Consider the following 27,666-nt stretch of genomic DNA (forward strand, 5'->3'; position numbering starts at 1 on the left):
AGGACAGAATGGCAGGGCTGGCATGAGCCAAAAACCCAAGAAAACAGGACAAAGAGGGAGCAGAAGGGACAAAAATGAATTAGCTGGCATGACAGTGCTAAGTTTGGGCAGTAGTGCAGATGGGGGAGAAGGAATAGCTTACAAAACTTATCGAATGTACCAAGGTATATTATTACATGAGGAGTACTGCCTTGCTCTGTTTTGTGGGCTTCTGACACCTAGCTGTTATGATCTTCAATAATTAAGTTGAGAAAAAAGTAATTTGCTGGAAGAGCTGGCTTGAAAAGTTGTTTGAGCTGTGAAGATACAAATGCATGAGACTCCTGCTCTGCAAGTGGTCCCTGCTAACCACAAAGAATACAGCCATTTGCCATTCAGGACTGAAAACATTAGAGAAAGAAGCATCAAAACAAGCAAAAGCAGTAAGTTTACTTGCATTTGTCATGGTTTTCTCCTCTATACAAGCCATTAAAGGATTTTACAGGAACCGATCTCTTGCAGCACTGGCAAATAGCAAAAACAAGCTTAAATGAGACAAACATTCCCGGTTCTCAGGAAAAACACTCTTAATTCATTTCAAAGCTCCCCTGCCCTGCTGAGCCTCCAGCCCCAGGTGCTGGGGATAAAGGCATTTGATACAGGTTCGGCTGCAGTGCTGTTTCTGCCATTGAGTGCCCTTCTCAAGATCAAAGCTCTGCGGGCAAACGCGGCACAACTGCTAAATCCCTTGTTAATGAACAAGGGATTTAGTTGTACATATGTATGGCAGTACATATACACTGGTAGCTTATTCATGCATGTATGCAAATGGAAGGGGGGGGGAAAGACGTCCTGAGGAATCAACAGCTGAACATACTGTCGGGCACTGTTTATCAGACAGACGATTGCAGTTGCTGGTGCAGCTCTTCTGTTGGAGTCGGCAGCAAACAGCCTGTCCGCAAACAGCACAGCCACAATGGGAGCGCGCTTGGGGGTCTTCCTGCCGGCGGGGCTCGCCGGAGGGGTTAGAAAAGGATGTTTAATTTAAAAGGAAGGGAGCAGCGCACAGACTGTGTGAACTTGTAAAAATCAGGTTTCACTCTGACACATTTAAAGTTTGGCCAAAGAAAACCAGCTGAGCTCTATGAGGATGGAACAGCACAGCTCTTCTCCATCAGCAGCCTCCTTTGTCCAGCTCTCCATTAATCCCAGCCAGCGGGGAGGGGGAAGCGGTGCTAAAAAAGGGCTCCATATGTACCTCCTGTGCTCAGGGACCAGACTGGGGCAAAGCCCAACACAGCACTGCTGTGATGTGCCTGGGACGCTGCAAACAGCCTGGCAGGAGGGAGAGCAGCAGACGCTGCAGAAGGCACTCCTGGATTTTACCCCTGCTCTGCCACAGGTGTGAGCTCACATCTGAGCCCAAACCATTTAACCTACCAGCCCAGTGTCCGGGAGGTGACATAAGCACATACCTCGCTCCTTCCCTCGCCCCACTTTATCTCCACACCTCCGTGGACCCAAACATGCATTCCCGTTCCCACCAGCCTCTCTGCACGTGTCTTCGCATCAGCCCGACGTCCCAATCCCCTCTCCTGTGAAAGCAGCACAGTTATCCCTCAGAACCTTGAGGCATAATGCACTGAGGTTCAGTTTGATGGTGTTTCAGAGCTCCTTGTTTCTTACTTTTATGAGACTTCTGGGGAAGTGCATGCGACAGGACTGCGAAGAATCCCAACTAACCAGCTGCACGTCCAAGCGCGAGCCTCTGCAAACATGCTGCTGCTGGGTAACAAAAAGCCAACTTCACTGTAAAGAGTGTTCCACTGTATTTAAGATGGAATTAAAACATATTTAACTCATATAAGTGATATGTAATAAATTTAAGAATAAAATAAAAAGCCTCAGCTCTGCAAAATATGAACCATTAATCAAACAGACACTCTGAAAGACTTCACTGTGAAATCTCTAGTGATTAGCTACGGGCACTCAGCCAAAGAGGCCTGCAAGCTCTGTTTCACTGACATGTATTTTTAAACTAGCTCCAGCACAGAGGAGGCCATTTGGGGCACAGAATACCAGCTTTGGGGGCTGGGACCAGTCCCCACCACAGATTATCTTGCAGAGGATCTCTTTGTATCTCAGTTCTCCACCTCTAAGACTGGGATAATATGCCCTGCTCGTAATTCCTGCCTAGCTTTTATGTCTAAACCTGCAGGGCATGGACCACCTCTTCCTACGTTTATGTTGTATGCAATGCAACTCTGTCCCTCTTTGGTGATGAGAGCTGTGTACATCTGTAATGTACACCATGAAGACAATAAATAAAAAAGGGTTGAAAGATCTTCAGGCATAACACAGACGGTCTATGGCAGGGCCAGTTAGCCCTAGATCATTCCCAGTTCTGTTTAATGCATTATTTGAAACCACCCCGCGATAGAGAGCCTGCTGCCTCTTTAATAGCCTATTGATTAAATGCAATGCCACAGCCAGTGACACAAACTACTAGAAGCATCTCTCAGACTGCATTAACATCCCCTGCAACTCCAGGTATGCCGAAACCTGCTGGGGCTGGGTCAGGAGAGCTGACGTTTCGTCAAGCTAGTGACCCTTGCAGATCTGTGCTGAGCAACATATGTATTAACTTCTCTCAGTTTGCAAATTGCCCAGAATGCTACAGAGACAAGAGGTTATACTGGTAACAAACACAAAATTAAGCTGACAGTTTTCAAAGATTAGTAAAGTGTTGCTTTCCATTCAAATTAGGAAAAAAAAAAAAAAAAAAGATTACTTATAAAAAAAAGAACTTCCCCCACAGAGTGTTTACTCCCTCCTGAGATGCAGCAACAGATATTTGCGTTGCTGCAAATCTTCATCAACAGAAAAGCAAATGTTTAAAAAGAGAGAGAAAAACATAAGAGTTTGGAAAATGATGCCAGTTCAAAGGTTTTCAGATTGGTCTGCATGAAAGAAAATGGCTAAACAGTGCTCATCCAAACTCTGCCACAGCAAACGACCTGCACCGCGGTGGTGAGCAGAGCGGGCTGCCCAGTGTGAGTCCCACCGCAGTGTCTGAACCCAGGCACCGCGGCCCGGCTGGAAGCGGGCAGCAAATTCACTCTCCTGTTCCCTTCAGAGCCACCGCTTCCCTCTCTGACAGCGATGGTGGGAGTTCAGAGTCACAGTTCTTTTGTATCTGCTGGAGATGCTCAAGCAGAACAAGGTACAGACCCAAAGGAGGGCTGCGCGGGCAGATTCCCGAGCAGGCAGCACCACTGCGCCCAGCTCCTACCTGCTAACCCTGCAGGACACAACAGCTGGGGAAAGGGAAACCCTGCGTGGGAAGGTGAGGTGCTAATTAAAAAAAAAAAGAATGGAGCAAGCAGAAAAGCAGCCATCAGTATCTCCAGCGTGCCTCACCAGCTGGGAGTGATTTGATTTAACACACAGTTTTGTTTTAAATGCTTGTACAACGTAAGTTTTTAATATAAGTTTTTACTGATCACTTTACTTGCAACAAACGGATCAGAGACAGCGGTACCTCTGAAGGGCTCTGCACTTGTTTCAAAAAGATGTTTTTTGCCCCCATGAGTTTACATTTCAACCTAATACAGAGAGACAACAGACGTAAGCAAAAATGCATTCTGGCTGCTTTCACAGCATGAGAAATGTTAAGAGAATAAAGAAGATAAGTATAGACAAGAATAGTTTAAATTCATTTCTGCAGACATAATCCGAGAAGTGCGAAGTGGAACTTCTCTGTGCATTGCAGGGAATCAAACACAAAAGAAAGTCCCATGACAGGGCTTAGCAGAAGCTCAGCACAAGCTCTTGAGCAAAGAAATAGGCATCTTCATATAAACACAAGTTCTGAAAGAACTGATTGAGAGATGATGGATGTCCCAGAGCAGGAGGCTTACAAAGTGACACAGACTAAAACACTGCTCCACAGCTTCACCCTCTCCTCTTGAGCTGGTCAATCTGTGGGGACACGGGCACACAGCCTCACCAGCAACGTCCCTGCTCAGCACGCTCTTTGGCTTAGAGTCTGGCCTTTGGGCTATCCTCCCCAACTCAATTTCCAAAGTGCTACCCTTACACAGCTAAACTCCAATTTCTAAGAATTAGAATTGGACCCAGTAATCTTAGGTCCTAAAAATATAAATAAAAGGACAGCTAACTTTTTCAACTCTACTGTGCCCTGTTGTTGTTGTGAAACACCATGGGACAGCATGGTATGAAAGAAAGCATAGAAGCGAAGCATCCTGCAGAACAAAGCCATTGTGTCTGTGTTGGACTCGCATGACCTCTTCCTTAGGGTAAACAAATCTGGACTTCTTCTGAACCAGAAACAGTTGGAGATGCCTCTCCACTCCCGGGACTCCCAACTGATCCTGAAGATGAAAGAGAGCAAGAAAACCCTAAACACTGGGTTGCTGCAGCACCATTGCTCCCATGTGTAGCATGGATGGCCCTTCAAACAGGTAAAAGCAATCTCTTGACCTGCTGGACTCAAGTTAATCATCAATTAACTACTTATTTATCATTTATTAACCTTTTATAACTTCCCTAAACATGTGCCCTTAACGAAAAGGGTGATCCTTCTTCTCAATATAGCTAGACATTATCTGCAGAGTTTCTCCATAGGCACAATTTACTCCAGATCTCATGACAGCCTGGAATTTGGGGGCCATTACCTATGCTTGGAAAGCAATACACTCACCAATGGTCAGGGATCATGCCCCACAGCACTCGTCAGTCCCCAGGGAGACGGTTCATCCTGCAATGATGCTGCAAATCAAGTAAAGCACTAATGCACGTGCCCAAGGCCCACTGATCTCCGTTAAACATTTAGCACCCGGAGCTGGAAACAGTGGTTCCTTGCAGACAACTTCTCACAAACCATCATTCCGGAGCCTGCTTTACACCAACCACTCAGCACAGCTACTGAGGATTTACCTCACACATAAAAATGTTGTTTAAAGTGGTGCAATATTGAGTGCTCTGAAGGTAGGAGGCTGCCAAACTGAGGTTGTCACAGACAGGGACACAATCCTGTTTACCATGAAACCAATCTTTCTTTTCCTGCCATTTGCTTTATTTAGTCTCCAGCTCCCAGCAGTGCGAAGGACGCAGCTGCCTGCAGCCCCCGCCCGCATTTACCACCCGAGCCAGATGCCACCCCAGTTCAGGAGCTTTGGGCACTCAGGTAATGGATCTCAAAGCAGTAGCCTCTAATGATGCAACTGAATGCTTGCATCACGAAGCAGACACGAGAGGAGGTAAATTACCACAGGCACAGTGAGTTTTGGCATCAGCCTTTCTAACAACCCCAGGCATTTTTCATAATAGGTAAAACAAAAGGCTCAGAAACAAAACCAGTGCAACTACCAGCTTAGGCACTGAAAACTGCTGAAAAACTGCAATTGCATCAGAGCTTCATCCTGTTCTGCACATGCTCCTGGTTTAGAGCCAGCCCATTTAGACCTGCTGCGTGTGCCCTGCAATTGTGGCTGGCCTTTTCCACCGCCCAGAGCTGGTGTGCAATGAGACGGCCTTTGCTGGTGAGTGGGACAGGTACCTGGTGCCATGGGTGTCCTCGTGGGCAGCGGAAGGACAGAGTGCTCTGGGTGGACAATTTTTGCTCATCCGCAAATCCGACATCCATCAGCCTGTCCCTCTTTCTTCTCTTTCCTCCTTCCACATCCCCACCCCAGTCACCCTCACCAACAGCACTTGCTCCTCATCTCCTACCACTGCCCTTGTTCACACATCTAGCTGTAGTCTTTTTTGTCCCCTCCTGTCCTCCCCACTGGCCCTGTGCCCCACACCTTCCCCTGACACTAGGTCCACGCCTCCACCCCCCCAGCCTGTCCTCACCTCCATCACTGCTGCTCTCACTCATAGATTTCCCCCCTCCAATCCCAGACTCACTATTGATACCTTCATTCTGTTTCTTCCTCTGCACTATGGTGGTGACAGCAGGACCAGACACCTCCCTTGCTCCTGCACACCCCCGGAGGGTCCCTGCTCCCCACTCCAGCACCGAGGCAGTGGTTACAAGGCTGGTTCTTCTCATGCCTTACCCACAACCTGGGGGTACAGCATGCTCTGCCAGCATGAGCCACGCTACGGACTGCGAAAAATGACGACAGAGTTGACATCACTTCTGACACTTGGGCCGAAAAAGTCCAGGGTGCAACAAAACTACACCTGGGCTGAACGGTTTTAGTCAGGAAGGCAAAGGTACGTTCTCGTGGAAAGATACCTCCCTTGCCAAAGCATGAGAGGACTAGAGCTCTTCAAAGAAAGAGCTGTCAACATTTTGCAGTATTTCCTTCCAAGCTGCTCCCAAGAAAAGCTTACTTAAAAAAATATTTAAAAAGTCAGGTGCCCTTCCATAGAGAACCTCACCCTGGGTCACCAAATCTAGCAGAGAATCAGGCAAAGCTTAGGGCATTCTAATGGCAAACCCCGGGCAGAGTTAACAGGAGGCTGTACTATCAGTCCCACCTATACCAAGTTTTAAACTTTTGCTGACACAGTTCATTATCTTACAAAACAAATTGCTCCAAGTGAACTGTGACATTAGTGTGTGTGATTCTCCAGTCACTCAGGCTATTAATGTTTAAGATGTAATTAGAAGTAAGGGCAGAAAATAGCCTTTGCAGAATATTTTTCAGACCATTAGTTGAAAGAATTTTCCACACAATTTCTCTCTGGCATTTCTGAGTACAAGGGCCTTCTCTTTATCAAGTGCTCCCCACCCCGCTAAGCAATACGTGTTTTCGGCAGTCACGCCAGCCACCCACCCAACGTGCATCAGCGACTCCAGCTCTTATTCCGCTACTTCACCAAACCGGAGAAGATCAGGTCAAATTAGACTTATATTGACAAGGAGCTGCCTTGTTGGAATTGAAATGGAAATGGATTTGGCCTCAATGGAAAAAGGCCAAATCAATCTTACTCTTTAATCTACGAGTCCCTCTTGGTAGCCAAATTGTTAAAGAATTGAGGAAAGAAGCTGGGAGAAAAACAAGAAGATTATTGCACATCTACGCGCTGCAGAAATTATATGTACTGTCACTACGCAGCAACAGAGACTCTGCCCACTTACTAACATACAGCTCATTAAGCCAGCACTTTTCTATACCAGAAATTATTCACATTAAGCCTCTTTGCCTTCTGCTCACCTTGGAAATAAGTACCTTCTATGCTTTATTTAAAACCTCTCTTGCCACCTAGAACCTTCTAGCTGCAATGGCTGCTTGGAAAAAAGGACTTGCCAAACACACAAGAGTCTTTCAGGTTTTTTGTTTCGTGGACCACATTACTATTATTATTTATGTGGTAGCAGAGGCTAGGAGACCTGGTCATGGACCAGAGCCCAGCTGCCTTGAGCTCACTGGAGGGGGAAAAAAAAAAATCAGAAAAATTCAAAAGCACAAAAAGCAGCGGATGAAAAGCGGTGTCTAATTCTTTTCTTTTTCTCAATTTTCCACCAAGTGCTTTTTAAGCATCATCTTTCCATCTTCAAACAAGGAAGCAGGCTGCACCCTACGTCAGTAGCCCAACTAATCAAAACCAACAACAAAAGCGTCCCCACCTAGAACAACCCATCAAAAACATGCCAAACTCAACCACAGGAATCTCTACAGAATAGGCTCTTTTATTCATACTAAATTTCCTTCCAGTAACTTTTCAACTGGAGAGCATTTTTAAAGCAGCTGAGGAAGGACCAAGAATCAGTGACAAACACAATCTGAAATCCTGCGGCGCCCATGAGAGCTGCCCTGCAGCAAGCACTCCAGCACGCGCCTTGTCTGCTGTACTAAAGAGCCCTGCTGCAAAGCCAGTGGTTTGCACTGCCAATAGACCATCAACTCCCCTCCTCACATAACCCAAGTCAGACACATCCAACGAGGAAGCTTTCATGCGAGTAAAACCTCTGCCGCTGCCCTCCTCCTTCCCACCTGAAAGAGCTGGGCTCCCTCCGACTGCCTGCCCTTATCCCAAAGCCCTTACCCCAAAGCCATACACTTTACCAGGCGGTACATGAAGGGGTCCAGATCTTTTGGATATTTAAGCCACGTTCAGCACGCGAGTGGTTCTCTAAGCCCCAGTGGAAGAATATGTACCACTTAATATGCTTAAAATTAAGCAGGTGCATATGCCTTAAAGGTGCAGCCATTGCTCCACAAAGAGCATTGCTATTAAACCTCCCGTTCTCGAGAGTGTTTTTCTTTGGGGCTGGTGAAGTCTAATCTGCAGTTCCTTTGAACTTCATGTTTATGAGACACAGGTTGTACTTTTGAAAGCAAACTGGTTTCAGTTTGTGGTTTCCTTTCATCCAACTGGGAGGCAATCTGAGAAGCTGGCATGGATTGTCCTTGATTCTTGGACACACAAATACATTTCCTTGTAAAGGTACACACAAGCCACTAAAACCAGGCACAGTGTGGCATGCTGCAGTATTCATCGAGGTCAAGAATTTGTTTATACAAATTCTAAAAATGAATTTGTCTGGGGGGAAAATGATCTCTTCTCTGTTTAGAGCATGAAGAGACATGGTAAACATCCATCAGAGCAGGCACTGCTGTCTGCTGCAAACAGCAGAGAGCTTGGTCAAGAGGCTGTTTTATTTTTTGTTCACTGGTTGAAATGCCAAAACAGACATCCACCAGAGGCTCATCCACGATGACCCACATAAATCCTCATCCCACATCTCCAAAGGCTCAATTTTAACTTTTCTAAAAAAAACCCAAAACCCCACAGAAAACAAACCCAAAACAACTAATTCACCAAACCTAGAACCTGCAGTCACTGAGGATTTCAGCTGTATGACAGCAGTACTCGGAGATCAGGACAGAACCTGCCATCGAGCTCCCGAGGATACCCTGCTCTGTTGGACTGCCCGCAGTTAAGAACGTTCGTGTCTGTGTGTGAGCTGCCTATTTAATTCACCAACTAAAGAAAACCCTGGTTTGGTCCTGGACTGCTGAGTCCTGGCAGATACTCTCATTAGATATATTAAAGCTTGAAAATCCGATATAACTTTCAGTTTTAAGCTAGAGTTTAACGACAAGTTTCTGAAAGAGAACAGCTAAAAATGCTTTCACTTAATCTCCTTCTACATCCCTGAATATATACATATACAAACATAGGTATATACACATATGTACACACAGACATTATATATATATAATTAAGAGTTGTCAATTTATATCTATATATAAATTTATGTCATCACACAAGTTCAGCTCAAAGTGTTTCAGTAAATAAACATCTTACCCAAGCTCAGGGAAGCAAAGTAGAAAAACAACTGTGAAACAAATACCTCGCAGACACAGTTACTTCAGCAGGACTCCAGAGATTACCATTTATTTAATGGTAATCTTACAATCTGCTCAGCAACGTGCAAGATATAAAGATAAAGGACTCGGGGTGTTGGGGACCCTCCAAGGACACGCCAGCCACAAGCCCAGCTGCTGACACCTCCAGCCCTTGAGAAGTTGCCTCTCACATCTTATAAAACTTTTCAATTTCACGTACTCCAAAACCATCTCAAACAATAAATGCAGACTGTGACCGCAGAGATACGGTTCATTCCAACTTTGAAAATTCAATAAATGTGGAAGTAGGGAAGTTGGAACCGAAGAGAGATCGGTAAGTCTTGTAAAAGAAACATGAGAATGTTTCGGTCGAACATGGAGATGGAAATCCCAGAACGATCACACTCAAAAGAAAATGAAAAAAACTCATGCAAAGCAAAACTGGAGACGTGTTCACCATTTTTTGCCTGGATGGTAATTAGAAAGCTTGGAGAGGGATTATGGAAGAAAATACTCGAGTTTTTATGCTACTCTGAACGAAGTTAACCACCGTATATTGTACCTTACACCTAAACTAGGTTCCTAGAGTCAGGATTTAGGACTAAAAAATCATGTGATTCAAACCGGTATGTGTATTCGGGGAAGGGGGCGGGGGGAATGGCGATGAACCCAAATACATTGTGATTCCCTCCATTTGTTTTCTGGGGATGAAATGTTCATATTTTAAAATTTTATTCTTCTCTATCATGAGAAGATCAACTGGATTTTTTTCAGGTTAAAAAAAAAAAAGTACTACATCTATAATATAGTTCTCAGAGATGGGATTTTAAGGGAAGACATATTGTGAAACACCTTATCAAAAGGCAGAATTTGTCTTTACACATTTTCTCACTACTTCCCTAATAGAATGGAATGAAAGCAGAGATCCTCTAATGGACTGTTAAGAAAAATAGCAATAAACAGTTCTCAATGGAGGGACTTTTGCAGGATAAACCAACAGGGACCCCTGGCAGGACCTATGTTATTTTACATTTTTATTAAGGCTCTGTTCATCCCCTTTCCTAAGGGTCTTGGAGGCACTATGGATAGTTCTTTGGGAAACATCACGTCGATGGTCAAAGATCTTTAAGAAGTGTTGGGAGGGGGACTGTGAATAAGACAACAGGCATCATTACGCTATGGTGCAAACAAACAACACCTGAACCCCAATGAAATTATCTGAGAGCAGGTTTAGAGGATCTGCAGTACAAATTTGTACAGAGCACACGCTGCTGCATGTGCTGACAGAGGATGGCACGGAGACTGAAAGAATGAAGAGGTTTCAAAAGGGGTTCAGGCAACTTTGCAGTGGATTGGTATACTGATAGCTATTAAATATGGTAATGTGGATCCCACTTGTAATTTAGGAAGCCCTCCGTTATCGACTGGTGGGGAACAGTAGTGCAGAAGGAAGAATACACACTTTCCTGCTCATCTTCTATCCTTGCAGATCTTACACAGAGGACAACCCATGGGCATTGCAATTGATGCAGTCATCTCTTTCATCATCAGGATATCAGTCACCTAAAAGGATATGGATGTACAGAATCCATATCAGAAACCTTCAAAAGAGCCCTCTGGTCAGTGGTACTGTAAAGACCGCTCCATTAGAAGGCAGTTGTAAACTCTGACTGCAGATTAGCAAACACCTAATTGATGTTGCAAGACTTTTGAGTTGGTATCCGATGTATCATAACTGCAATTCTGCATCATGGTTATATAAACAGGACCTTAAAGAAAGAGCTTAAGCTCTGCAATGATGAGGACTTGGTATGGGAACTGTCAGAATTGTGAGATCTGGAAAGAAATCAGGGAGTAAAACAGTGAAAAAGAAAAAAATAACCTATTTTCTTTTAGATTCAAGACTTCAAGGGAAATCTAAGAATTAAAGGAGGGGAAGGACTCCTGAACAACCGCTTCCTGCTGTCACAGGAGGAAATTCAGAAATCATCAATTTGTACAGCCCAATGCATAAAGCTTCCATAAGCGCAAATCATGAGTCAGGATCTAATTAATATAACCTGATGCTAACACCCTTTCCAAATTGAATAAATGATTTGGAAGAACAGTTGACTTGTATGTTTATTTCTGTCGCTGCCTGATTATGTACTAAGCGCATGAGCTATAAAAGCAACATATGGGCTACTCCACAGTGTAATAAAACCCCCAAGAAGCTACAACCCTCAACTACAGGTACATCTCTCATGTTTTCTTGTTGCCTGCGTGTCTCAAATGCTCTGCAGCCTCAGCTGTGCAAGTCCTGTTGGTCTTGCTGTGCTGATAAAACATATTTCTGGAAGGTGGTTACAGCTGAAAGACAGATTTACTGATGACACAGTCCAAAAAGACGAGAAGCGTTTTAACCACAGGGGCAGAAGAGCGGGCATGCCTTTAGCATTATGCACTGAGTATCACAAGATAGACACATCTCTGCCAAGGGAAGCTGGAAATGCAACTCGCTCGACTTTCTCATGTGTAAGCTGCATACAAAATACTAGTGCCATAGTCAAATAAAACATTCTACCATTTTAGGCACATTGCCTAATTAGAGGCCATTGTTATCTGAGAACACTGTTTTTGCAGCTGTCAGGAAATTAAATAACCCAAGGGTATCTTGGAATTAAATGAAGCTGTACAAACACATAGCCCAGCTCTGAAATCCTGACTCTGACAAGTAGCTCCTCTGCTTTCCAAGGGACTAAACATCTAACTAGGCACACAACTATCCTTTTCTATCGAGCCATAGGATAACACGATACTGGTCCTTCTCGAGTGGCTGACGCGGTAGTTCTTCAGAGACTGGCAACGTGCAAATGCATACATATGCACAGGTACTGCCTTCTCTCCACTTAAATAATCAGCACCTCCAGTATGAGTGTCCACTAAGAGAAAAATCAAGGACTAGTAAAAGAAAATGCTTATACAAACCCCCTGCTTGTGTCTCATTCTCAATGAATTACTTCTCCTCTTGCAATCCTTGTAACTTTAAACTCTGACAGCAATCTAAAAACTAAGCTGGTTATACTTTTACAGTGACTTTTTAAAAATTAAACAAAAAGGAGCAGTGCATTTCCAACGAGATTGGCGCAGTCATGTGAAATGCACAAAAATGTCCGTTTAGAAAATGTTTCTGGTGGTCTCCTTTCTTAGCTTCCTACTTGTGATTTCTGCTGTGAGAAACAAAAAACTCAGACTCACTGCAATAGCCTAAGAGCAGGAGGCGAGTTCTTGACAAGCCAGGCACCGATTTAGCAATAAATGGCATTGCACAAGAAAGTCAAGTTGTAATGTAGACGTTGTTATAATGTGATCGCACACTTCCCACCTGGCTGGGAGCTCAGAGGGATAAGTGACTCACTACAGATTACTGGGAGGATCACTAGAAAACTGTGGTTTTACAGTAGGGTCTTAGAATAGATACTCAAGTCTTTGGAATACGGAGGTAAACAAAGTCTGATTTTGAAGGGCAGACAAGCAGATGGCAATTTGGGCTTCTAGTTAAGGCAAAAACTGATCTGATCCATCCCACACAAAGTGTGTGTGACTTGAAATAAGTCGCTCAATCTCCTTTTTATCAGTTTCCTCATACGTGGGAGAAAAAAAAAATTAATTCTTACCTCACAGGGGTATCGTAAGACAGGAAGTATGAATACAGTCCACAAACAAAGCATCATTATTATGTTTGGCTAAAAATGTGGAACATGGTAAGGTAGATTCCAAAAATAATCATTATGTCCACTCTCACTGGAGAGCCGGGTTAGGAAGACAAATCCAGGTTAGGCTCCAGTCTGCTCTCAGGAAATCAGGCTGCTCTCTTCCTTCCTCTTCACAGGATAACGCACTACTAATAATGAGCAAACCTGGAAAATCAAACCCAGATCCAGGCTCCACAAGCTAGTGTTTGCTTCAGAAATTGGCTTTTTTCTTTAGTGATAAGCAAAGGAAGATTAAACGTTTGACTCGAGATGTGTTCAGAGCACGAATATGGGTTGCCTCCTGAGTGCGCTGACTTTGATGCCCTCCCTGTGCTGTGATCAAGACCTGGCTCCTTCCATGGTCCTGCTGACCATGGCTCTTTGCTCCCAGCCAGGAGAGCATCGCTGACGGCCAGCCTCTCCTCACCCACTCGCTGCTTCACGAGGAAATGGGCTCCACAGTCTGAAAGAATTGACGATTTTGTCTCTGGTAATCAGGGAACAGGAACTGCACAAATCAGCAGATTTCCCATTTGTGACAAAACTTTCCCTGTGTTTCAAAAACTCTTGGCAAAGACTTTGCTCACAGAATCTGCAAGCCGGAGGGTGGGGAGGACCTAGCCCAGCTGAGCAGTTGAAGGCAACCGTGATGGCTCAGGTTACTGTCAGCAAGGGGACACAATGTGTTTCACTGAAAAACGAGAAACACAGAAATAAAAGAAGATCACGAAAAGAAATTGATGCAGTTGGACTCACATTTCCAATTCTTTCTACATTTTGAAACAAAATAGCGCAAGGAATCCTTTTTTTACCACTTCTTATTTCGAAAATCACATTTCAGACAATATTTCACTGGACTGACAGAGCAGAGCAAATAATTAGATTTCAAACAAGACTTGAATACGGAGCCACTAAATTCCCAACTGTTATATGACTGTAACCTTGAGGTTGTGAGACTTAATCCTGTGCAAGATTAAATACTAAGATGTGAGATTTTAAAAAGATTATGCAACTTTTTTCATAAAAGGGTATTTTTTTCCACCATAATCTCCAATCTGTTCCGCTGTAGAGATGGTTTATTCAGTAGGTCTGCAAGCATACCCATTGTAAGTGAATCCTGTGGGACAGAAGCTACCTCAATTATTATTAATCATGCCCATTACCCATTATATTATCAAAGCATTTCCACATGTTTACTAATTAATCTTTATAAGGCCTGTTACGAGGTGATTTAATAGGATTATCCCTATTTTTCAGATGAGGAAACTAAGACACCATGAGAGACTTGTCCAAGGTCAAACAGAAAAGCCTGCAGCAAACCTGGGAACTTCATCACGCTGCTCCTACGCCCTGTCCCTTCACCTTGCGATTGCAGCAGCAAACCTGCTCGCTCAAGAAGGGCTCATTTGCCCAACAGGCAGCCCTTCTACAAACCCAAAAGAGACTTTCTGTGACCATCAGGCCAAAAGCCTGAAGATGATGGTTGGCCAGTGTGTCGCCATGAGCGAGAAGGAAAGAATATCCCCTCTTTGTTTTAGTTGCACAAGAATTGGCTCAAAACACCAAGCCTCCTCTCATTCACCTCAAAAGAGAATTGTTAGTTTGGAGTTAAGCACATGTATCACTGCATTTCCAGAGTTAGACACAAGGAGTTCAACTGACTAGTAAAACCCAAACAACTAGATGCATTGCACCACGATTATGAGAGTTACCCTGGATCCATCAGTAGCTCTGGAGACTGTACCGAGGCTGGCAGAAAGCTGGAAAAGACTGATCACTGCACCAGGAGAAAACTATAAAGTTGGTGAAGTTTTAGGGCACAAAAACTTGCCACCTCTGCCCAAGAGCCACTGTGCAGGTACCGACAAGATGGAAGTTTGTTTGGCTTTCCCTCCCAGGTCACTTGACCAGGAAGATTCTCCAAGCTTGCTAGGGACAGACATTTTCTCATTTCAACAAATGACTGCTGATCCTTGGGAAACCTGAGGCATGGGCACCTCCATCTCCTGCACCAAAGAGAACATTGGGCAAATCTGCTCAGAGACCAACCCTGGGGACTGCTGTGTGCTGGCATTTTGCAAAGGATTACCACGAAAGAAATGTTTTCTCTGTTTACAGGTGATGACAGATTGGTTTTTTGGAGGGTTACTGTAGCCTCACCACATCTAGACTAAGGTCACAGCAATTATGAGATGCCAAGGTGGAGAAAATCCACTTCCTTGTTAGGTCACAAACTTGAGAAAAGTATGGCATGAAACTTGAAGTAGGTGCACTAGCAATGTTTGGGAACTGAGAGCTGAATGCTTTCAGCCTTGGGAAAAGGGGTTCGTTTCTCTGCTCTATTACTGATCCCTCAGCTCTTGACTTGTGACCCCCCAGTGTAACAGCACTTCCTCATCTCTCACATGGTGCTCCATACAAAATTCACTTAAAAAGCAGAGTAAGATCACAAATTACGCTCCTAGCAGCACTTACAATATACAAATGCTTCAGAGTGTCTTACAGAGTATATTCAGCCTTGTCCCTTCCTCGTCATGGGGCGCACCGTTTGCCACCCTGGCAGACTGTGGATAGCTCCAGGTATGGGTAAACAATGGAAGCCACCAAATCCCTCTAAGTCCTGCCTAAAAAAAACCCCAAAACAAATCGAAATCCACCAGTGGAACAGCATGCAGACGGTCAAATTCTGTCTAATGAAACAAATAAGCAGGGCTGCTACTTCTCTGTTGAGCTGCATCTTGCTTTCAGAGACCAAGCTAAAATTTCGGTGAATCATTCCACCATTTCAGCCAGAAAAACTTTTTTAGGTCCTGCATTTATGAGAGCGGGTTGATAAGAGTGAACCATGGTATCTATCTGCTCATCTATCTCAGACTTTGGAAAGTACTAGGAAGCAGCCAAGACGTAATAAATTTAAAGGAGGAAATCATGGCCAGTCAAGTGGTTCAGGAAGAGATGTCTGGGCTTTCTCACCACGGGCTGTGAAACAAAAATAGATATCCATACACACCCATCTGATGGAGGAAACATTGAAAAATATGTATTAATTATGCAGTATTTCTTTAAATAGGAGCAAGCAGAGAAACTGGCCCAAAAGACTTTATGTGGCAGGTTACAACCACAAGGAATAATATGTGCTATCAAGATTTGCAAACCCACTCACATATGAGCACTACGGAGAAGCTAAAGTGCTCCCTTCCCCCAGTGACACAAACCAGATCTTGGAATATTACACGTTTCTCGTCCTTCCCTCCCTCCCCCCAAAAGCTTTAACTACCAAACCCTCCCGCCTCTTGGGAGAGGGCAAAAATCCCATATAATTACAGCCCCCATCATGCTTATTGATCTATATCAGCACATACACATTGCAGGAAAGACCTTCCCAACCAAGCACAAACTTCTAATTAGCCAGTAGTCAAATCTCCATGTTTTTAATTTGAATTTAAGTCATTAATACCACATTACTTAAAAAAACCTGAAAACCACAGACACAGTGTAGTCTGGCCAATACCGAGATCCAAAAGAAAGCAATTGTGCACGTGTTTAATAGAGAAAAACATCTTCTGCCTAGCAACCAGCAGGCTCTCCTGACGGTCCAGGGGAAGGAATTCAGCGCTATAAATGTCAGCAAGCAAATTAAGCCACCGTGCCTGAGATACAAAGACCCAGTCACTGGGCAATAAAAAATTAAAGGAGAAATAGTTATAGAAGAAATATTCAAAAAAACAGATGCATCTATTAGCTTGCTTCCCTCTGTATCTTTAAATAAAGTTACAGCTTGCTCCCAGCTAGATGGGTTCTGTGCTTCAACTTATTTATAAGCTGATTTCTTGCCCATTTTATATACAGGATGAGAGAGAGGACACTAAAAGCAATTTACCATTTTGATGTTATTGAAAAAGGGACTCAATGTGGTACTAAAGCATATGATGGTCCTGAATCCAAGGTCAGATAGAGAACAGGTTGTCTGAGGATGATGGTTATCGAAACAAAGCACTGCCAGCAGGAGGGCTTATTTTCTTCTTATCCTTTCTTTTTATTAGAATGAGGTCAACGTTTTATGAATTCTGACAAAATCTCTCTGCCACTCTAGCTAGTTGGAATTTTTCAAACAGTTCCATTATTCTTAATGTACTGGGCAATTTATTGTGAGGTATGAACTGAGATTAGGAGCCTCCTCATTCTGGAAGCTCCGTAAATGCATGGATTTCTGGCCTTAGAGAAGTTACCAGCCATATGAGGCAGCCAAGAAGGTTAAAGGAAGGACTGTCACCTCCATCTTGCAGATAAAGCTCAGTGTGGGGAGACAGAGAGGCTTGCTCTATGTTCACACAGAGGACCTTGCCACTGCTGCTTCAGTACTGAAATCAAATTGCCCTTCCTCTCTGGTTCCAAACCTAAGGTCTGCTGACTGCAGTGACCTATGTGAAATGGGCTAGCCGTTCCAGGAGACCGAAGTCCAGAGTACTGGTGATGTGTTCCCCTCCCTCATCCCCAATTTTCCTCCAACTGGAATAAGCATTTTTACCAGCTTGGAAATCACAAGGATGCACTCCTCTCTTGACTCCAGCATTTGATTTCTTTTCCCCTTCTCTGATACCTTTTAAGTTCACTGCCTACAGAGAAAGAGTGCATGCAAGGGACACCAAGCAAGTGCCAGGGGTGGGAAGGCGGTGATCTCGCCTTGAAAATGGCAGCAACGTGTTGCTTTACAATCTTCCATCTTCAGGACAGATTCACCTGGGTGACAAACTGTCACAGACCCCATTTATGCAGATGTTCATAGAGCCGCCAAGGTCACAGAAGAGGCTAAGATGGGGTAGCAACAGGCTAGGGGCTGTCCTCTCAACAGAGAAAGAAGCCTTCAAACTCCATCCACTGCCCTGTAAGAGGTCTCAAGCAGTGAGACTCCTCTTTCCATTACAAATAGGGCAGAAACTCTAGAAGTAGAACTTGCTGCCTTCTAGGTGCAAAGAGACTGTCTTCCCATAGGACTGGTAGTACAGAGGAGCTCCTTTTCCCTTAACACACAGCCAGGTCCCAGTCGTGGTGATTCTGGGAAGGTCCTTATCAAACAGCAGGGCTTTGTTTCAAGTGGATGCAAGAGATACTGAAACAAAGAAATGCCTGAGGGTAAACCGTAGCCATTTCTCACCTCCATGCAATCGGACCAACTTATATGGATGGCACTGGATTGGTTCTTCCTTCATTAGGCTGGTAGAGAATAAAGGTGGTTGAGGGAGAATTTTAGTTCTTCATTTCATGCTGTGCTGTGCAATTAGAGAAGTGCTGTAAAATAGGAGGCTAGATGGATGGCATTTCATTGAAAGCTACCCAAGCACAGCTATCGCTAAACCTAGTAGTGGTCTTCCAAGAGAAAAAAGGATGAATAGGACTGCAGACAGACCAGCTGGAGAAAACGGAAACAGAAAATGGACAATCAAAACAAACCAAACACCCAAAATTCCCCTTTACCTCGAATAAAAGGCTCTCTGGACATATGGTACAGAAGCTATGATGTGACAGTTGCTGGAGGGAAGTTGCTACCCCCAAAGTCCACTGTTTTATTCAGATGGCATCTCCAAGACAGGATTGCAATGCCAGCAACTGCTTCCCAGTGCACATACACAGGGTTTCCGAGGGCATGGCCATCTCCAGATGTGCTGGCATGCACTTTCCTTTCAGTGTGTGAAAGCTAAAACCTTTGATGAACAGAGACTACTGAGACCAGCAAGACCACAGGCTAAAAGCTGCCCAGGGATGGAGGGAATCTGTCTTTGCTGCCCTTTGAAAAACGGACAGACTACCCAGAGAGCATAGGAGCTGTGGTATATCGGCACCACGCACAGGCAGCTCCTGCTTACAGCCAAACCTTGGGGAAAAAGCAAACCAAACTCAAACAAATATTCCTGTATTTCAGGGAGCAGCAGCCGCTCCACTTTTCTGCCACATGCTGGCTGCACAGCGGGTGATAAATGCAAGGATTTTACATGGCTGTCCAAGTACCCCAGTAGCTGAGACACTTGTCTTCAATGCAGGAGGGCCCGTGGCCAAACTCCTTCTGCTAATTCATCTCAATATCAGCCAGGAAAAGAGCTTTCTGAGCACTGTCCCCCTGTGTTATTTGCTGAATAAAATTCTTCCTCATTAACAGCCCAAAGCCCAAGAAACGGTCACTGGAACAAACAAGGTTCTGTGCAGATATAATCCCCACCTCACCGCCGGGGAATTAAAGCAAAGAATTAGACTGTAGCCATTCCCTTCCAGCACGATGAATGCTTAAGCAGGTTATGGCTTTGCACTGCAGATGTTTTCTGGGGAGAAGAAATAATGACTTCTTTACCAGCCCAACTCACTTGCTACTCTCAGGGAAACAAGCCTGAGGATTATTTTTTGACAAAACAGTTAAGAATGATTACTGCATGTCAGTATGTTTGAAGTGTTAACCTCAAGGACTGCTGAAAGTACCAATATTTCTCCAGCCTATTCTTTTCCCTTCGGTGCTGTTTGTGATATGCAGGAGAAGGGGCCAACCCGAGAGATGCCAGCTAACAGGACAATCTTCTCATTGCTGCTGCAGCAAAAATTCATATAGGTGCCTGAGGAAAAAAGGTCCTAATTTTCCACACAGAAAAGCGTGCTCTTCAGAAACTTACATCGAGTTTCTCAAGCACTGGAAGAACAAAAGTTACCTGGAGAGGAAAAAACAGTCACTTCTTGCTGCTGGACTTGCTACCTAAACTGCTCACCAAAGGTAAAAATTCTTGAGCCGAACCTGGCACTTGGCTAGTCAGGAGCACTTGGGGTGGACATGATTGGTGCTGTTTTGCAAGGGTGGGATGCTGCAATTCTTAGAGATTTTGATCCTGTTCAGGTCCACGGGCTGATTACACGCTATACAAAGGCGAAGTGAGATTCCTCCTCCTGATACGTGTAGCCAGACTGAGGGAAAGCAGGGAGTGAGGCAGAGCCCTGTCACCTCATGAACCACATGAAGTTCAACAAGGCCAAGTGCAAGGTCCTGCACATGGATCGGGGCAATCCCAAGCGCAACTACAGGCTGGGCAGAGAATGGATTGAGAGCAGCCCTGAGGAGAAAGAACTTGGGTGGACAAGAAGCTCAGTGTGACCCAGCAATGTGCACTTGCAGCCCATAAAGCCAACTGTGTCCTGGGCTGCATCCCCAGCAGCGTGACCAGCAGGTCGAGGGAGGGGATTCTGCCCCTCTACTCCACTCTGGTGAGACCCCCCTGCAGTACTGCATCCAGCTATGGGGTCTCCAGGACAAGAAGGACATGGGGCTGTTGGAGCGAGTCCAGAGGAGGCCACGGAGATGATCTGAGAGCTGGAGCACCTCTGCTATGGAACCAGGCTGAGAGAGTTGGGGTTGTTCAGCCTGGAGAAGAAAAGGCTCTGGGGAGACCTTAGAGCCCCTTCCAGTCCCTGAAGGGGCTACAGGAAAGCTGGAGAGGGGCTGGTGACAAGGGCAGGGAGTGACAGGACAAGGGGAATGGCCTGAAGCTGAAGGAGGGGAGATTCAGATGAGATCTGAGGAAGAAATTCTTCCCTGTGAGGGTGGTGAGGCACCGGCACAGGTTGCCCAGAGAAGCTGTGGCTGCCCCTGGCTCCCTGGCAGTGTTCCAGGCCAGGCTGGATGGGGCTTTGGGCAACCTGGGCTAGTGGAGAGTGTCCCTGCCCATGGCAGGGGGGTGGAACTAGATGGGCTTTGAGGTCCCTTCCAACCCAAACCATTCTATGATGCTAGGAGTCACTGTTATAAGACATCCTAGATGGGAAATCCTGAATTCCTCCAGATCGTGAAAAACTTATGGCATATGGAAATGAGGAACAGGGATGGAGCAACAGTGGAGACTGCGGTCAGGGCTAACCCTGAGAGGAAATTCTGGATGTGGTAGTGACAATTCAGAAAGAAGAGCATGGGCTGGACACAAACCCAAAAGGCATGGGGGTTGTGCTAGGAGAGTTAGCAGGACGCAGAGCATATAAGTCTTGCCAGCAGATTATCACTAACTAGCAAGGAGGAAAGAAAAGGTGATGAAGCTGCCAGCTCCATGACACTACTACCCATGCTGGGTTTTGTACCTGGCCTACACACCATGCCATAGTAAAGGATGGCCTTAGCATGCTCCTGCCTTCCCCTGCATTGCCTGGGAGGCGATGTTTTCTCCTACAAAGCCCTGCTTTAACACCCCAACTACATATGGTGTATTTGGAAAAAAAAAAAAGGGACATTATATGCTGCCAAAACCATAGGCCAAGGGAAGCAATGTGAGTACTGTAACTATCAGCAGTAAATTCACATGCCTATGAGAGCCAAGGTAACAAAGTCAGAAGGGTCCAAGTAGAGAGGACTGCTGCTTTGAAGTGCAGCAGCATTGTCTGGTTCACAGAGAGAACCTGGGGCACCAGTGGGACACGCAGCTCCTCGAGGACACTGATCTGGCTAGACCTTGCTCCAAGTACAACCAGGGGCGTGCACGGTGCATCACAATCCCCCACTACTGATGAGCAAAACCACTGCCTGAGCTTGCCTTTGTTTCAAGCTGGAATAATTTTCAGAGATAAATAGCAGCGTGGCTGCTAGAGGCTGTATGGGGGTGGTTGCAATCCAAACTTGACACCAGTGATTGAATTGAAGAATCTGCCTTGTGCCAACTGGGCAGAGAAATGAGTGCCATGGATATCACAGACACAGATGTGATGCTGGAGATGAGCATGCCCCTAGCATGGCACATCTGCAGGGACAGCATGGTTCAGTGACACAGACTCCCTCTTGAGAAAGGGAATCTCCGGGTTTCTTGTTCTGCCACGTGCTGTGGCCCTTGGAAAAAAAAACAACCCTGAACTTTCCTCCTCCTTTGGTGACTTCTCTCTTAAAACAAAGCTCTTAGAGGGCAGCTTTGCACCCTACTATTATGGTGAAACCAAATTTGAATCGATTTCCCCCAGCTACCACCAATAATAAAAAAGGTGGTAATACCAATAGTAGTAATAAAATTTTTGCACATATGCTCCCTGAAAAAATGCAACAAGGGACATTCTGGCAGCAGAATCATATGTCACCTCCTCTTCTGGGAGCAAAAGCAGAACACGTGACATATACTTTCAATCAAACCCCACAACTCCCAAATTACAAACAGCAACAGCTGTAAAGGTCCATTCACCTATTCTCAACCTAGTGGTTATTTTATGAAAATGTTTAGCCACTACTGTAGTGTTCTAAAACATAATAATTTATTCTATGTTTATGAGTACTCCTGAAACAGAAAGGACAATAATTCAGCAATGCTACTGATTATAAAACTTTGACCCTGTACTAAATAAAGATGGTATAATTTCTAGTTTTCTCCTTAGAATTTGGATATTACAAACCCATTGAATATTACAGTGCCACAAGTAGCTATTCAACAGTTAATTCCTACTCAGGAATTAAATCCTTTTTTTTTTTTCATATTTTAATGAATTTTCTCCAAACCGTTAAAATGTGTAGACTTTTAATTCTAACCACAGAAAGCAGCGACTGAACAAAAATAATAATAGCTGCACAATACTTCCTCATTCCACCGCCTCAGTAACAGTGCTACAAACAAAACCTCCCCACATGATAAATGTTATTACAAACTATTTCCATCCACAAAGCCAAACCATTCTCTCCATCAGCACTCGCCAAGTGTCGGCAGCTCCCAAGCACATGCCAACCACCTTCTCTGACACACAGCTGACTCCACCTTTGACACGGGCAGAGAGACCTTCAGCCACTGCGGGCAAAGATGGCACATTTAGCATGGAGAGAGACGGGTGTAAGAAAAGGGGATAAACCACAGCTTTCAGCAATGAGCCAAAGGAGCCGATTCACAACTCCACAGCATTGCGATGGTTTGTGAGGATGATATGAACTACTCATCTTCAAGTGCTCCTTTTAAAGAGAGAGGTTGGATGAACAAGCCGGAGAGGCAAGATGTGGTGTGCTTGTGGAGATTTAGGGACAAAGGCCAGCTCATTTTAATACAATGATATGCAGATGGTTTTGCTTTTTCAAATATACTTAAGCTGCTCTTTAAGACTTGTGCGTGCTCTCCACCCGGCATTAAAATATATTCATATTCCACGTGTGAAATGCCTCGTACAGCACAGCAGCAGAGACAGTATGCTTAAGTGATCAAAGCACCTTTCATAGCTCTACTACTAGCACTGACAAACAGACCTGTTTTACAAACGCTTTGGTTTATAATCTCAGCGAGAGACGACATGTTTTCCTCCTCCACTCCCAGGTTGGATAGCGAAGTGGCACACGCTGACACTTACCTAGGAAGCCCTCTTCATCCACAATGATGGTGTAGTCCTCCGGGGTTTCTGTGAAGCTGAAGAACTTGCACCTGGCAAAGGTAAACAGAAGAACATGATTAGCTGCAGGACTGAGTGGAGCCTGGTCTTCCACCAAAACCAGAGGTCCTTTCCCACCCGAGCTGTGCCGGAGGAAAGAGTCACGGTCTGGTGTGTATGGAGAGGCCTGAGGCATTAACAGACCTGGATTTTATTCCTGGCTTAGCCATTCACACTGTGTGACCCACATTCCCTGCTGCCTTCCTGTGCACCACGGAGCTGGTAAAACACTTATTATTTTTATGACTTAGTTCTTAGTTACTTTTCTTAATTACCATATCCCTTAAGGCTTCCCGTCACAGCCCAGGACCTGCTGTATTGCACTCACACAGAGCAAAAGGCTTTGCTCACTGGTCACTCCAACACCCTCCAGAAGCCTTCCCATGGTTCACACGTGCACCCGTCTTCCCTATTTACCCACTGAAGTTTCTCACCGTATCAAGGTTTGACATCTTATCTCTCAACTGAGCCCCAGTATCTCTTCTTACTGCTTCAGAGGCTTTTCCCCACCAGCAGACAGCATCCCAATTTCCTTCGCTGGTCCTTGCCCCTTCCCTCAGTAGATGCCTCTCTTCCCTGGGGAGCTCCAGGTGAAGAGACAAGTGGTAGGGGCCATCGAGCACATGAACACAAGGTCGAGCTTCCCCCCCGCCAATCTCCCATTGTCTCCGTTCTGCTTTGTGCTCATCTTTTGACACCGCAGGCCATGTGCGGCACAGCCTCTCCATCTCATTCAGCACAGAGCACAATGTCACCTCTAACACGAGATACAAAATAAATGTGACATGGGATTCTTCCACTGGAGACACACAAACAAAAAAAGCCTCAGCCTGAAGGTTTAACACCACATATAGCTGAAAAGGTTTTTTCCCTGACACACCAACATATGCACAGCAACATCTACTTAAAAAACCCAAAGCTTTCTCCAGCTTCTATCCAACTGGTCCCCAGCAATGGCAGGAAGGTTTGCACGTTTTGCAAGCTCGCGTTCACCTTCAGCAGAGCACACACTTGCCGAGCATCAGCACAGTGCTGGCTGGCTCCCCCAACCCATGCAGTGCTCCTGCCCCTCCAGGAGCGTGCCACAGCACGTGGACTGTGTTTGCCACCCAAAATACAGGAGAAATTTTTCCCTCTAGGAACCTATATTGGGTGCAACAGGAAGACTCTGTGTCTATAAGGACCAAAAAGCAGGATTTCGCAGTTACACTGTAGTACTATGAGATTTATCTGAGGCAACCCACAGAAAATACTTTAAACACTGGAAAAAGAATGAATGTTCTTAAGGCCCCCAAATTTCACGGTGTGTTCACAGTATAGTTGCTGCATGGAGCACAGTTCAGCAGGACTCAGTAATCAGGGACTACCAGGGCTCCTCAGCACTGCTGACCATCTGTGTCCCAAAGTCTTCAGGACTTCTGAAAGCCAGGAACCCCCAACTGGTGGCTCAAGACATCAAAAAAATGGAAGCATTCACTTGATTAGAGAATCAGACTAAAAACTATCTGAAGTGTTCTTTTGACTGGCTGAGAGGAACAAAGACTGCAGCTATCCCCTCCAAAAACAACAGGGAGAAAAATGAGATGACTGCTACCCTCCCCCTCACCTCATCAGGAAAACTGGAAGAAACAACATGCAGCTCTGGTAGCGATGTGCCATGGCACCAACAGGACTTCGTGTGGATGGAAAGTATCAGACAACCTGCCTGTCCGTCACGACAATCAAGCATGACGCTCTCCCTCCTAGCACAGACATATCACTTTTAAAATACAGAAGTGGCCCCACCACAACAGAAACCACAACTTAATTATTTTGTGTCATTGGTAATAGCTACTGTGACAGCCACGTTTACTAACTCAACTCTCTCCAGGAACAGTGCCAAGAGAACCAGGAAACAGTAGCAGCCCAAATTTTTTAACTCACTTCTTAACTGCACAAGGATGTCTGTGATGGGTGATCCAAGCTGGGGAAAAAGGACTTCTGGGATGCTGCTCCAGGTGGCTCCCAGGAGGTATAAGTATTTATTATTTAGCAGATGAATTCCCTGGAGAAGTCACTGGAATAAAATTCTCTGCTACTACTGCCCCACCGAGCCACATACATGCTGACTATGGAAAAACTAGTGGTCTTAAAGGAGGAAACATTAATATTAAAAAAAAAAAAAATCTTTCCTGATCTGTGATGGCATTTGTGGAGAAATTCTGTTTCAGAACAGTAATACACGTCTGCGTGCACACATTGACCCCAGCAGAAAAAGCATGATTGTGACAGGTGCCATTTTCTTAGCACACGTCTAAAAGTGATGATATTTAAGGGATGTGTACAGATGAAATCCCCTAATTGCTGGCTCAGAACACATGTCAAAGCTTCACATCTTCATACACCAGCTCAAAGGCCAGTCCCCACCTCACTGCAATTCTGTAAAAGGTCAGAAGCATAGAGCCATCTGAATTTAAAAGCAAAGTCTTTTCACCAGTGCAGAGAAGACCCGTGGTTCTTGTAGTATACATTCTCTTTGTTCAAGTCAATGATGCACTCTTTTTCCCAGGGAAAAGCTAAAAATGAAAAATTGGAATTGCAAACATTGTGTGATAAAATATGGCACAGAAAATTTTCTTACCATCACATGCTGTTAAAACTCAAGTCCTCGCCCTCAAAGCTGTGCCTCAGCATAGATTTGTAAAAATCTACTTCCACTGCGAGTGCAACTCAAAAATTGTGTCTTGAATCATCAGTGACAAAAGAAACTCAATGTCATATTTCTCTCCTGCACTATACTACACGTGCCTCTTCCATTCACGTTATCCCAATCATTTCTCTTTGCTCTTACACCAGTTCTCGATAAGCGGAATGCCAACAGCATCTTCTGTTATCACACCAAAGCCAAGAAAGGAAAAGAATTGCCCTTTAATCATTTTGAGACATCAGGCAAACAGTATTTCTCTAAGTACGTGTGGAAAGCATATATATAAAAGACAATATTTTTAGTTTCCTAATAGCCAAACCTCGGACAGATTCTTCTGGATTTCTGCCTTCTTCGTGTTTCAGCACATTTCCACTTCAGCACTGTTGCTGACTTCGACTGCCTGACAACATATGTCTTTTTCTGGCAACACAGCAAATGTAGACCAATCTATTATTAGATTAGATCTCTGAAACTGCAAAGCTTACACTGTGTATGGAAGTAATACCCAAGCTTGCACAGAGCAGGAAAGCACGTGTAGGATGCAGCAACAGCATCATTTCAGTTTGCAAACAGCACTCAAGTCTCCACGGGAGAAGAAAGCAGGCAGGACAGCGTACTGGTTAGCCTCACTCGCAGGTCTGCACCACAAGTGTCTCCTCAAGACATTTGGTCCCCAGGACTGCCTAGATCACAGGGGCCATAATACCAGAATGTACGCGACTTCCATCGGTTCTGGGTCACACACAAAGCACACGTTTGTGGGAATACTGCTATGGGTCATCTGAAAGTTCGGCACAGACGATGCTCTTCTAAGGAAGCCCCAAGTCCTATCTTCTCATTGATAAGGAAACTGGTTAGTTAATTGTTGCCTTGGCAGGGTAAAATGTTGCAAAGCTGTTTGTTCTATGGAAAAGATCCTTCCCAGAAGCAGGTGGGTGGCTGGCCTCCCCATGTGTCAGAAACCATGGCCAAATGCCATTCGAAAGCAACATAATGCCTAAAAGGCATTCAAATGCAAAGTTTGGAGGTAACCCAAAGTTTGCAAAGAAGCAGTTGAACTGAATGTGAATTAAGAAGCAGCAGTGGAAAGCTGATCTGAGTGAATATGAAAAACATAATTTGTTGGGTTTTATTCCAGGCTGTCTTCTCATTTTAGATGAGAAGAGATTTGTATGCTTCACTCTGTACATTATCATGATAATATATATTCTTAGTACAGAAAGACAGTCTCATGCTAATCATCTAATTCTTGGTGATCTTAACTTCTTTGCAGTTTTATAAATAATGACAAGAGGTGGATTCTAGTACGACATATTGTGAAATGTATTTAGGAAAGCAGTAAAGAACACTTGTGCTGTTAATGCGTTTTGACATATTTGTGTAACATGTTAAGTACTTTACACCATCTAATTACAAGACTATACAGTCAAATGGCACTGAAAATTGCAAACAGTGAAATGGTTGGTGTTTTCTAAACAGCATATTTGTTTGTTAGCCAAAACACTTTGGCATCTTTTTGGTGAGACTGATA

The 27,666-nt window shown here is 44.7% G+C and overlaps 1 protein-coding gene across 1 annotated transcript in view; it reads right to left on the minus strand.

The window, feature by feature from the left end:
• The window catches only part of CASTOR2 (cytosolic arginine sensor for mTORC1 subunit 2), a 122,069-nt gene that overhangs the window by 34,002 nt on the left and 60,401 nt on the right, over positions 1–27,666 (minus strand). The window contains exon 2 of the mRNA XM_075771207.1: positions 23,372–23,442. Coding sequence (XP_075627322.1) covers positions 23,372–23,442 — 71 coding nt within the window. The remainder of the gene's footprint in view (positions 1–23,371; positions 23,443–27,666) is intronic.

Source organism: Balearica regulorum, chromosome 19 (genome assembly GCF_011004875.1).
Source record: "Balearica regulorum gibbericeps isolate bBalReg1 chromosome 19, bBalReg1.pri, whole genome shotgun sequence".
NCBI lineage: Eukaryota > Metazoa > Chordata > Aves > Gruiformes > Gruidae > Balearica > Balearica regulorum.